The 13,841-nt window shown below is 45.9% G+C and overlaps 1 protein-coding gene across 1 annotated transcript; it reads right to left on the reverse strand.

The window, feature by feature from the left end:
* Positions 1–6,182, reverse strand: LOC112459116 (hairy/enhancer-of-split related with YRPW motif protein-like). The gene is made up of 3 exons (XM_025023083.1): positions 4,715–6,182; positions 4,022–4,236; positions 1–1,295 (listed from the first exon to the last, which is right to left on the reverse strand). Exons 1-3 carry the CDS (start codon positions 5,344–5,346, stop codon positions 886–888), a joined length of 1,257 nt encoding a protein of 418 aa, XP_024878851.1. The 5' UTR covers positions 5,347–6,182; the 3' UTR covers positions 1–885.
* Between the last annotated feature and the right edge of the window lie 7,659 nt (positions 6,183–13,841).

Raw genomic sequence — 13,841 nt, forward strand, 5'->3', positions numbered from 1 at the left:
AAAGTTCTATATTTATATTCCTCGTGTTATCGCTTTATTACAAAATCGTATTGCAAAAATATTTGGATTTCTCCCACACGTATATACTGAAATGCGTAATGGCACGTTGCGAATGCGTATGACGACCGTTCCTCTTTCTTTTCCTTCCTTTTTATTGGCGCTGGACTTTACACGGCTCGCGCAATCGTTTATCGCGCCGTGACGAGCGCGAGTGGAATGACAAACGGCGAAACGCGTAAAAAACCGGAGTAGCCGGTCACGAGATATCCGATAAAATTACGAAAATTCTCATTATTTACAGAACGTATGTACAATTTATATATACAATTTTTTTTCTATCAATAAATATTTTTTTTTTTAGTTAGGTACTCGCATGACTATCATTATCTCACTCATTGAAAATACATCGATTTGATCGTTGTGGAAGTTCCTGAGATACGTTCGAAGTGTCAAAATGTTGTACAAAATGCATATTATTGTATGTACACGAAAACGGCAAAATTCGCCGCTCACGTTGCTTGCTGTAACGATATCCGCTAATTGTAAATATTACAAATCGTATACTTTACTATTAACAAATCCTCGAAAAAGAAACAACTATCAACATGAGCGCGAATACACGCTATCGCCATAATTAATTAAGTTTCACATATAAACTGATCGGCGAAAGAGTGGTAATTTACATCCTTCTCCACGTTCGCGGAAAATACAGACATTTGCGGAAGTGTTCGATGTATCCAGTCTACTTATGTTACCATATTTAATATATAAAACTGCAATATATAAAAGAAAAGGAAAAATTGTGAAATCGTTGAAATGTTACACTGGTCGGATTTTACCACTCTCGCGCCGAACCTTCATCGATTGCGCGTCAAGAGTTCACGGTCAGTACGCCAGTTCCGCGCCCCAGGGTCGGTAAGGCTTCCCGTGTTGCTGCTGGGGATACTGACCCGGGTACTGGCCCCAGCCGAGGGTGCCGCCGCCCAGAAGCGGCGGCATGGCACCTGGACCAGGCGGCATCCCGGTGGAGACCGTGCTCGGTGGCGGCTCGTAGCTGCTGGCTGTCGAGGTGGACGTCAACGTCGTGGAAGCCGGGGGCACCGCCGAGGCCACGGCCGACGGGGGATGTTCGCGATGGAAGCTCTGTAGGTGCGACAGCAGGCGCAGCCGAAGGGGATCCCTCTCGTCCAGGCCCTCCATGGTCACCAGGTAGCGGCCCACCTCGGCGGCGCACTCGCCCCAGCCTACCGCGTGGTAATCCATTGCCAGCTTCGTGCTGTCGTAGCCCTCTGGTCCTGCAATTGTGATTTGCATCGCGATTATGATAACGATCTCGAGTGTCATGCGCGATAAATCAATAAAGATAATATAATAATAAAATACTGGTATCAGTTCATTATTTCCTATACACGTATTCGAGGATTTTAGAACGCGCGGTGAAGCAAATCTTCTCACAGAGCAGAGAGATGAATTTATAAGCGAAGCTCTGAGCTCTGAGAAACAATCTTGATCTAACTATAAGTTAGAGGCAACTCTAAAGTTGATTTAACTTAAAGTTAAATTAGATTTTAACGCGGCTTTATCCGAACGCCTCGGAGAAGCGTAGATATAACGTAAAAGAAGTGCGATATTTTTTATGACGCACATAAATATAAATGCGTTGAAAACTTGAACCTTGAACTTCTCTACTTTCCTGCGATACAATTACTTAAGACGCGAGAGTTTTGATCTTCGTTTCTGGAGGAAGTTGTTCTCGGACGCGGGGGAAGCAGGTGTCAAGAGATGATATCGCGGTTTCCCCGGCGCTTTTCCCGAATTCATGGGCAGCTCGCAGATTGACAACGTGGAAGCGCATCTGCGGACGGAGAGAGAGCCTTTTGTGCACTTTTGGTTTTCGCGGCGCAACAATGGCCCGGCGTACGTGCACCGAGGCGAGATGGGCGCCTTGGCTTTAGTAGCAGGCGGCTCATTGTGTATAATGTGGAATGGGACAGGTAGCGTGGGAATCGTTTAGACCCCCATAGGCCGGCCTCACGAGCCTCATGCGAGATACACACACGCGCGCGCACACACCGTCAACGAAGTGGAGTGTCCCACGTTATTATGCAAGTTCTCAGACCGCCCTATGCAAACATCACTTCCGAAAGAAAAGCTATTGCGTATACTACAGCTCTCGTACGTCAAATCATCGCGCGATCGATCATCGTTGAGGCCACGATAAGTGGCCTCAAAATTTCGGAAACGTCCATATACAAACGGGACATGTCCGGAGCTTGCATTAAAAAAGAAATAAGAGTAATATGTGTGCGAAACACCGAAGAGTGTCAAACTCGTTAAACAAGTTAAACTTGAGAAAACTTTTCATGTTACTGTAAAGAACTGTAAGAAGGATATTATTTCATAAAATATTAATCTGTAATTGGCCAAGGTACCGTAAAGCCACGAGACAGTCGCTACCGAAGCTTAATTTTCTAATGTCGTGTAAACCTCGCGAAGGCACTATATCGTTCTCGCCGGTCCAAATGCCGCGATCGCTTTATTTGGCGATATTAAATTTAATATCGCTCACTTTTGGGGATGGGTCGCGCCCCTCGCACGCATTTACAAATAAGGAGGTCGCCGCGAGCGAGCGCGCGCGCGCACAGCACACACACACGCGCTCAAATGCGCGCACGTGTGGTGGTGCGGTGCGTGTCCGTGCACGCTTATGCGTAGCTAGCTGGTTTCCCACAGGGTTCGACATCTGCCCCAGGCCTGATCCGCCGAGCGCCTCCCTCGCGAGGGGTGCCGCGCGCGGAACACACCTCATCCCCGGGCCCGCCGCCACCAATCGTGGGAACACCACTTCCAGAGAGTCGTTGACTTCCTGTGCTTCCCACAGGATCTACGCGCCCGGTCCAGCACCTGCTCCCGTGGATCCCGGTTTACGGACGGCCTCTCTCTTTCTCGGCCTTCGCGGGAAACCATATGCCACTTTGCTTTGCGATTTTCTCCACGACACCGTAGCTTTTTCGAAAATACTTATACTCGTGAACTAATCATACAATGATGAAAGAAAGAGAGATTTTTGCAATTAAAAATAATAATTAATATTATTAAAAATAAATATGGATAATAATATTGTTCATTAATGTTACTGAAGCAGTGTACTTAAAGTTTGCGATAAAAATTCTTCAGAGAATGTTTTTCAATTAATTTGTGCCTGCTTTTAATTAAATTACCTAATTTTTTATATTTGTAACAAAAAAAAATTACTGATGATAAAATGAGATAGGTACATAGGTATATAATCGTGAGAGGACAGTTATTAAAATTAGACGTTGCGAATATACTAATCTTAGAAATCTCGTTTACGAATCTACGCTCGTAATCGCTCTCACGAATCTGCTTAATAAGGAAACGTAGAGACGACAGATGGGCATTCGGTTACGCAGTTACAGTTAGCGCTGCCCGCTCTTACGGCCAACAGGTGTCTTCCGGTGGAAAATAAAGGGCCGATAGCGCCGGCTAACAGAAAGACGTGTAATAATGGCGTAAGGAATCAAATTGACGCGAGTGAGCAGCCTTCGTACACGTCGTGGGATCATTAAATGAAGGGCCTGAGGAATCTCGAGCGGAGAAAAGGGGTGTCTCATTGATCCCGGAGGATCATCTTCGAGTTCCGCTACACGGAAAGGGCGTTTCTTCCGGATTCAGGGATCTTATTACTCGACGCCGTTACGTCTCACGACGTGCACTTCCGTTACGTAACTTCCTGCGGGAAGCGATAAACCTCGAACGATTTTCGCGCGTTCAGCGTCATCACGTTAGCACAGATTAATTAAATCAAAACTAGATTTTTTCCCCATCGCTTAAATATATCAAATTAAATTGTCCCTAACAGAATCTTTCTTGTTCTAAAATAGCATCTGGCGATATATACCGGGAGTAACATTAAACGCGAATGTAAAGATTTAATTTAAACGAATAACTCGAGCGGCACGGAAGCGAGAGAGGGTTGAAAAAGACAACACGATCTTACCCTTATTGCGAAGCGTACGCAGATGCTCGACGGTGAGCTGCAGAATCTCGGCCTTCTCCAGCTTTCCGCTGTGAGGATCCCTCGCCGCCGCCGGGACCAATCTCCTGAGCTCGCCGAGGGACGCGTTGATCCTGTCGCGCCGCTTCTTCTCGATCATCCCCCTCCTGCGTTTCCGCGACGCGTGCTGGCATGAGTCTCCACCGGGCGAGTTGCATCTGCAATGAGAATTTTGAAGAAGGGTTGAGAAACACAACAGCGCGCGTCAAGACGTTCCGTGGGTCTTTCTTTGTTCAAAGATTCTGCGACTGCGAGCGCGCGAGAGGAACTTGTTTTAATTATACATTGTTGATCCACCTCGCGGAACGCGCAACAACTCGCTCATTAATTGCGGCCGTGCTGAAACAATGCCGCCCTGATTGCGATTTTACCGCGGAACAAAGAGGCGCAATATGTCGCGTCGGCAAGCGGCCGACAATCGTCGAAGAGTGATTGTTTCAACAAGTACGTTGAAGCATATTTTAATTATATTTAATTAACAATATTTTCGATATGTTCAATTTCATTTTCGGAAGAAATCAGAAGTGTCTATTCGACTGGACTAAACTTTAGAAAATTATATCATAATACGAATTAAGTTTGTGTAAAATAATGCAGGGATTGGAGAGATAAAAAAACAGATATATATATACGTACGGCTCTTTGCCGCTCTCCTCTGAAAACACATCGTCGCAGTCCGAGTCGCTCATGGTCCTCTTCAGACTTCTCTGCTGATGTCCCTGACTTTGCTGCGACTGCTGTTGCTGTTGCTGCTGTTGTTGCTGCTGCTGTTGTTGCTGTTGCTGGCTATTGTCCTGACTTCTTAATTCCGTATCGATCTTCAGTTCCAAGAACTCGTGATTGGAGCGCAGCTCCGGCATCTCCGGCCTCATGCCCGGTACTTCTTGGTGCCGAACGTCCTGATGCCTGGCGATGTCGTGCCTGGACAGCTCCTGATGCCTCTGCATCTCCGCCGGGTGTCGCAGATCCGGTCGCTGCATCTCGTGTCGCAGCTCCTGACCCCTGAGGTCGCCGGTGGCCGCGATGGCGTGCCGAAGCTCACCGTGGGTGGCGGGTGGACGCATGTCGTGATGGTGACGCATGTCCGGGTGCTGCGGCGGAGGCGGCTGATACGGCGGATGATGCGGCGGCGGCGGGTAACCCCAATGATGACCCGACGGCGGCGCCGACAGCGTCGAAAGGTGACCGGGCGCGACCGCGCCGGAAGTGATCTCGGAGGACAGCAGGGTGCTGTTGTCGTCGGAGCGCGCGACCACCACCCGCCACATGTTGCGTTGGAGAAAGAAAGAGAGAGTGAGAGAGAGAGGAGAGTCGTCGAACGAGAGGATCGAAGCGATCGATGAAACAACTCCTGTACGAGGATTCGAAGAGATGCTTAATCGATTGGTCACTCAATCGCTACCGCCTAACGCGATGTGTCGGTGCCATAGCGATGCCCGGATGAGATGTCATTGTAGCCGCATTGCGATCGATGGAGAACGATCGTTAGCGGTCGATCGGCCGTCAGCCGGCGAAGAAAGTCGCAATCAAGCGACACTGATAACTGGAACTCGCGGACGACACCGTTATCATTAGATAAGCATGATGTAGCTTTTTGTCCTTTTTACGAGCGTACAATTTTCTCCGGAGAAGTAATCTGTCTAAAGTTCGATCACTTTTATAGAAAAATCTGTAGAATCTCTTCAGCGAATAAAAATCATTCCATCTTCACCAAGTTGTTATGATTAATCAGTAGAACCCACAAAATCCTCGATGATCTTCTATTGTTGAACGCGCGGCGGTAGTTCCATGAATTAAAAATAAAAAAAAATGACGAAACTCGCGCGGCGGGATTCCCGAATTCCGGAAACAAATCGGATCCGGAAGATGGTCCGAACTTGAAGATAACTCTTTCACGGACGACTAAAGGTCGCGCGACTTCCACCTCGTTGAAACATTTTGTGAAACTCGCGTGGCGGAATCTTGAGGAAGGTCAGGGCTGCGCGCGGCGGGATGCGGTTACCGGACGGCGAAAGGAGCACTCGGTCCTTCGGCGCACTTGTCTCTTGTCGACGGCGGGAGTTTATCGGCGCCCACGTGCCGCGGCTACCCGCGACGTCGTTCGCGGTCGCGTGCGTGCTCGTGGAGGAAGACGCGCGACTGGCCTGGACAGGCACTCTCAGCCGAGCTGCTGCTGCCGTTGCTGCTGCCGCTGCCGCTGCCACTGCTGCTGCTGCTGCAGGATGTGCGTGTGCACTGGTCGCGTGGCGGCCGACGTATGTCGTGTGCGGGAGGACGCAGGGACGACACACGACCGCGTGGTGTATCGGCAATTCTGGTGGGGATGATCGGAGGTGTGCACCCTCGGGATGGGGAGTGGGGCACCGGAGGAGCCCCGCGCGCCGTCCGTCCGTCCGAGGTGAAAAGCACCCCGCGCACGGCGCACGGGAGAGAGCGAGAGGGTTGCCGTCGATGGGGGAACGTAAATCGGGAGGGGCGACTTTCGTGGGAACGTCCGCGGCGACTCGTGTGCGAGCGTGCGTGCGTGCGTGCGTGCGTGTGTGCGAGCGTGTGGGTCCTTGATTGTGCGACTGCTGGCCAGATCCTTGCGCTGCACTCGGTCAAGGAGACCGAAGAGGAAGCGATCTTCTCGCCCGTCCGCCGTCGGCGGATGTGCGAGAAGAAAGAGACCGGAAACGTCCTTTTCCCCGGCTGGCGTGAATTCCCATCGTTTCCCGATTTTATTCCCGACATTATCGTTTTCAGATTATCGTTTCCCGATACTATAATCTTCTAAAGGAACGCGGTTGTCATTTACATCTTCAAAAATACAATGCAATATTTTCAATTTTTTGACAATTTTTATTATTGAAGAAAATTTATATATAACATTGCTGCGTTATTATTAAGTGTCAGATTAATGTTAAACAAGTTTGTCAAACTGTAAATTTTCAAGTACGGTTTATCGAGGTTTCAATCACCGTGTCTCTTGATATGTACAATTTCATTCACATCGAAGTACTTCATCGTTCTCGAATCCCTATAATACCTCTGTATAAATAGGGAGAGAGGCTTTTTATTCTTTCGAGGGAGAAAGAACGAGTAATAAAATTGAAAGATTCGGTAAAAGACAATCAGCCGATGCCTCAATCTCTCGAAAAGGTAGGCGCGCGTCACCATAAAATCACTCCGGTGCCACCCTCGCGTAGGGGGCAACCCCCCCTTCTGCGTTCGCACGCTCGTACATACGTCGCGGAGACGTTCACGCGTGTCAGGAGTACGGAAGGGGGAACGTTTGCAAGAGAGGAAGAGAGAAAGGGAGATAGAGGGAGGAGCAGGGGGGTGCGATCACGATAAAGTTCACACAGGAATCGTACGCGGCACGCGCTCGCATGATTATCGGCGCCTGGGAACGGAGCTGACTAATCGTATCGTTAACTTTTCAGCGGAGATCGACCGGGCGCGATTACGCGACATGAAATGCGGAAAGTAAATTGAAAAACCATTCTGGGAAAAGTTGATTCGAAACGCGCGTGAACATGTTTCGAGAAACCCGTAAAAAGAAGTAAAATCCGTTACGTAATTTTATTCTTAGCGTTCCTTAATTAAAATTAATCTAAAAAATATAGCGAGAGCTCTCACGTTTCTCACGTTTTTATCTTTCATCTCTTAATATAAATTTTTCTTTAATATAAACTCGTTTACTTTTATGTATCTAAAAGGAAACTTAATAAATGCGATCGAAAATGCTTCTCGATATCGTGGAGATTCGCAAAGCTTTTATCCCAACATTTTAAAATTAAAACAGAGTATTATAAATGTAATATATATTTTAAAACGGAGAGTATTTAAAAATTGTTACAATGTGTGCGTTGCATGCAACAACATTTTCGCTCTTGCAATTATGCACGACGCAAAGAAGTTCCGAAAAATATCGATCTCTCGTCGGATTACACACGCGAATCAGTTTCCCGAGAAACCGCATATCGTAAACAGAGATTAATGCAGATTAACATCGCGCTACGGCTACGTCTTGCAGATCGTTCCCTTATTTCCCGGGTCGATTGCATGCCGGGCGAGCGATGAAAACGGCGCGACGATGATCGCAGCGGGTATCGCGAGACGTGCTGCACACCGCGTCGCGTGCACACACGTCCAGCACACGTCATCACGCGATCAAGGGCGCGAGACGAGGTAAAAAGAAAGAGAGAGAGAAGGAGAGAGAAAGAGAACGAGAGGAAGGGAGGAATGCACAAAGTGGATCGCGTGCCCGTTTTTTTTTCTTTTTTTTGCGCACCACCGATCGGCCATTCTTCGTCGCCCCGAGCTCACGAGAGCCCACCCTACGGATAGTCCTTATTCCGTATTATGTAATATCTTCCTGCGCGCGGACCCGCCGTGCCTTTTAATGCCTCCTCCCTTCTGGACAGAAGGAGCGCGAGAGGACACCCGGTTCCCATAGGTATCGCGTGATCGCGCGCTCCCCTGGCTGGAATTTTATAAAGGGATGATGTAAATCCAAATGTCGACTCTCTGTCGGGAGCTGGATCCTCGCCGAAGATCCTCTTTGGATTATCTTATTTAAAGATCGACGCGCTTCGAAATTTTAGCTTATTAAATATCTTTCGACTCGACTCAGCGATTTATGTACCTATACGTTTGTGCAGTTTGCCGCTACGATTTATATTTTGGCTCTCGAACGAAAGGAAAGGGTCGATTTAAATAGAGTCCATCTAATATCACTTCCGCGAAATCTCGCGCGATTTATCTTTCACTTTATAAATGAGACTTATTCGTGATGGCGGCGCGTTCTCTGCATTGCAGGCAATTTGGTTGAGCTCGATAGAGCGCGGAAAATCGATACCTGAAGATTTAAAGCATTCGTCCCTATCTAAAAAAAAAGAAAAAAAGAAAAAGGTTCGACTCGAGAAAGAGAACGGGGACGCTGCCTGTGTGAGTCATCCGGTACCCATTAAGCGCCGCGCAGGTTACGATATCAATGACTTACATCGTTCCGTATTACGGGCCGTGAGTAGGGCCAAAGTATCCGTCCTCGTACTTCCGGTCCGCACGCGACTTCTGCACGTGAAGACACGTGGCGCAAATCGAGGTGTTTGCGTACACCCATGCGCGGCACAAGAAGCGCACACGCGCGTGTCCGCGTTACTCTTTTCGAGGGAACAGGAGGAACGTGCCTGTCTATGCAGACCTCGATATTCGTACGTTTCTTTTTTCCATTGCGTAGAATCGCTTATTTGCGCCGCACGCGTTAACTCCGTTACAGCCAAGAACGCGAAGTTACACCTGACGTTACCGGAACGCGCGCCTGGGAAACGGGAGGCAGGTATATTTAGGAACCTTTCCGCCGACGAAAAGAATTCTATTTATTATTGAGACAATTTAAAAGACACCAGATTTATACACGCTATCGAATTTTTAAAAAATATTCCGCGTTTCGCAATTTCGGAGACGATCGCCTCCGAGCGGGCGGAAAGCCCGGTGCTTTCTATCGGCAAATATTTATTCATAATTTCGTTTCAATCATGCATATATACGCGCGCTGATGTCGAGTGGATTTAGCCGCTGGTCAGTCCATCTTCTGGACAAACAACGCGCCGCACGCGGGAGGGAGTAAGGACACCTCCGTCCCAACGTCATATACAAAACGCGCACACGCGGAGCGGTGGTCCCCATGCGTAAAGCAAACACGCATAAAATTACGTATTCGTGGCTCTCGTCACCAGTCGGCGAGCGGGCGGATGTATTCTTAGAAAAACACGAGGCACGATTGATACGAGAGATGGACCACCGCGATATATATATTTGCCCGGCCGTGGTCGACCGCGATTGCAACAATATTAGAATTTCCGCAACATCGCCCGAAGTTCTCTTTCTCTCTCCTTTTCTCTCGTTTCCATTTTTTCCCCTTGCAATTATTTATCGAGGGAGAATGACGCAGAAAAATCCGTAATATTTTGTTCTACTGATTTTTACGAAGGCTTGTAATTGGGTTTACTATATACACTTTTCTTACTTCACGTAATTTTTTAAACATCTTCTTTGCAAGATGCAATGATAAAAAAAATAGAAAGTTTGTCTTTCGATGTAAAAATGTTTAACAAAGTTTGAAACGTTTTAAAATAAATTATTATTTTTCATACTATATAGAAACATTCTAGTTATGCTAATTGTTATCTCTGCAAACTCCATCGCTTTTAACAATCATATCTAATATTTTCCTGGAAATTCCCAGAAATCCAACCAGTCTCCGGATGACTTTTGATGATGATCCCAAACAAAGTTGTATCAAATACTATTATAAATACACCTCGAACTACAGATAGAAGAATATTTACTATTTATAATAAAATGTGTATAATAAAGTTTTAAGTTTATAATACTTTCTACAATTGTGAGGCGTCACATTGATGTGACGACCGCTCTAACGCAGCCCGTTACGTGACTCTCTCAACTGTGACCCGCAATTTGCGCGTCTCGCGGAAACGAAGCGCACCGGATGGACCAGTTTTCTGGCGGACAAAAGTTAACGACGTGCTCGACCGAAGCAGTGGTCAGTCACTCCCCCGATCGACCGGCAACTTGACCGGCCACCACCGACAGTTGGCGGCCACCGACAATCGTCCGATAATTGGCAGACATTGTCCCGCGCACGCGGCCCCGACCAGAAGCGAGGCGGAGGACCGTCGTCGTAACGCTTTACGATTTGTGTTGATCGCCGCCCGCGATCGTGACGCGGACCGATCGGAAATATGAATTTATCACCGATCACGTTACGGCGATGACGGTCGTGCCCGGGGTATCGATTATGAGGCGTTTGCATTATTCGCGGCCCGCTCGCTCCTCCCGATGTTTGCCCTCGTAAATCTGCCGCGATGACTGGATGTTGCGCCGCCGCACGCCGCAACAAGGTCGTGAAATAAGGAAAATTTGGGCAGGGATGATTATAGTGAGAATTACACGTCGCGCGTATGTCCCTTATTTCACGAACTTATCGCGTTAATCCTGCACGCGCTAATAACGGACGCTTCAATCACGTTTTTTTGTCAGTTGCAGCTCGTTATTCAATATACTATTTATTATAGATTAAGAAATGTGTATTATTTATATAAATAAATAAAATTTTTATATAAATCGTTTATTCTGTTTTATTATTATAGTTTCGATTTATTTCTTTTTGTCCCCGTTTCCATTGCGCGTTAAGTACTTACTTACTACGAATTTAAAGTTATAAGCCGAAGAAACTTAATTTCTTGCTCGTGCGTGCAAAGGATACAAATAGACATCTACAAAAAGGATTTTTCCTTCGATTGATTTACCAATAAATTTTTACAGTTAGACCTCGATTAATTTCATTTAGTCGAATCGACACGCGGATAATAAGATTGTACAACACGAACGAGATATCTTTGTTTCCCAATTAAGGGCACATAGGGCGGCAGGATTCTCCCGATTTCGTCGAATCACGACGTCCAGCACCATCTGTGTCCCTTGCGCCCTTTGAAGGATTGATCTGCCACCGGCAAGTCACATTCACACTTAACATTAAATTAATCGGTTTCGATTATCGCGCTATTGATTTTGCGATTTCTAAATCGAGATATATCCCCCTAATTTCTCGTGCCTAGCGTTTACAGCAATCAAATTCAAATAAATTAAAGCTTTTGACGAAAGCTCACATTTTACGTAAGTTAGATTTGCTATCGTGGAATATGTACCGGAGTACTTGACGCGAAGTCACTTTAATATGTCTTACCAGAGGTACACTGTTAAATTCGTAGTGTCTAATTATGCCTACTCATTTTGAGTTATTTTTAATCATATAGGTCGCCTACTCCTACTTAATATGTCGTTAATTTCACTAAACCAATATTAATTTAACTAAACCAATGGAGTTGAAATAATTTTGCTTTGTGTTAAAATAATAAATTTTGACACACACGGTAGTTGAAAATAACATCTTATTCAACTCAAAGTATTGGTTTAAATTTCATTTTCTAATATTCAACAGTGCACCGTACGCGAAATTTTTTTTTCCAAAGCGGATTCACGGTCCATTTGCTACGATTCCCCCGAGTTCCCGTCGTAATAAGAAAAACGCGCGCGATTTCCGTTGAAAAAAAAAAAAGCGCGTTTGGGGAAAGTAACTCTGTACTCACGAGCGGCGCTCGGTTGAATTTAAATGCGCGCACCCTTAAAATTACATCCCCATTTGAAAGTCGCCACCCCAGTCGTCATGGCGATTCGCCGCGGTCCAAGGCGGTTCAATTGCGGGACAAGTGCGCGCGGCGCGATGTATACGTACGCTCGTATATTAAACAATTTTTTCGGCCGCGGTTTTAAAAGGCGACAGCTGTCAGTCCCGGCTTGACAGACCGAAACTGCAATGCGCAAACCGGACACGAGCGGTTCATTAAGCGGAGAACTACCCCGATTTTTTTTTCAACGTGTTACAATAAGACCTTGGCGAACAGTCGTGTAAAACGTATGAGAGATTCACAAGTGGCATTTCGAGTTTCAGGCCGAAACGAACGTTCAAAGAAAATTTGTCCACGCGATATGTATTATTATTCTATTCCTATGTTATAATTAATTTTAATCACAATTAATTATAATTAATTAAATTAACGTCATTAATTATTTTATTTTATTATTATTATTACATTATATCATAAATATATTTATTTATTTATTTATCATATTTATATTAGCGTGGAGTATAAAAAGTCTCGATAGAAGAAGCATTACGGTTTTTATGTATTAATCGCTCGTATCAATGTAAATCGCGCGCTGGATGGAAACCGGCGACGGCGCTTCATCGCGATTACCGCAAAATCCACTCTCTGCGCTTTATCGAAAAACTATATATTCTATTTGCGGAATATTTATCTCGCTCTTTTTTTCTCGTTATCGTGATGTGTGTATATACCTCGACGGCGGCGCGAAGTTGCGCGGCACCGCGCGTTTGCGGTGATCAACCTCCGACGATCTGCGTCGGTTCTCCCGGGAGTTCGAGGACGATCGATCATCGTCGGAAATTTTACAATATCACGCGCGGCACACCGCGCGAATTAGGATACATGATCGATGACTTTCCAATCGCCGCGCAGCATTGTTCGGTGCTAAAGGGTCCGCGCGGAGGGCTCGTTACCTTCGTCGTGGCAATTTCCTGACCGGTTTCAAGCGACACGTTATACCTCCGCGTTTGCATTACGCGGATGAGATCTGGAGCACGTGAGGCGTATTATCGCGTGGGCCGTATGACGAAAAATAACAACAATCGATCTTCAGGCGAGCATGGCACACGTGCGCGGAGCGTTAAATTGAGGAGAAATTTTTTTCTTTCTAAATTATACTCGTAGGAAATGATTATAGGATGGTTTTACAAGAGCCGACGGCTAATAAAAGAAAAATTCAATAATTCGCGCGTAAGCTAATTATTGCGGGAAAATGCATTATGCGTTTAGAAAAAATTGTCCTTGTGTTGTCATTGGTGTTGAAACTTTGAGAAGAAATTCAGTTTTTCAATCGAATTCAGGTTTCAATTAATGTAATTAATGATTAACACTTTGAGTGTTATGTCATTCATATCTGGGATGATGAATAAATTTCCGCAAAAACCCCGTTTGTGAATGACGATCTTATTTACTCGATTAAGAATAATTTGACTAAACATTTAAGATATGAAATAAATAATATAAATTTTCTTAAGACATTAAAAAAGCAGTAAAATATTTAAATAATATATTATATTTATTAAGTTTAA

The sequence above is a fragment of the Temnothorax curvispinosus genome, unplaced genomic scaffold (assembly GCF_003070985.1).
Source record: "Temnothorax curvispinosus isolate PA1 unplaced genomic scaffold, ASM307098v1 QBEX01009517.1, whole genome shotgun sequence".
In the NCBI taxonomy this organism is placed as follows: domain Eukaryota; kingdom Metazoa; phylum Arthropoda; class Insecta; order Hymenoptera; family Formicidae; genus Temnothorax; species Temnothorax curvispinosus.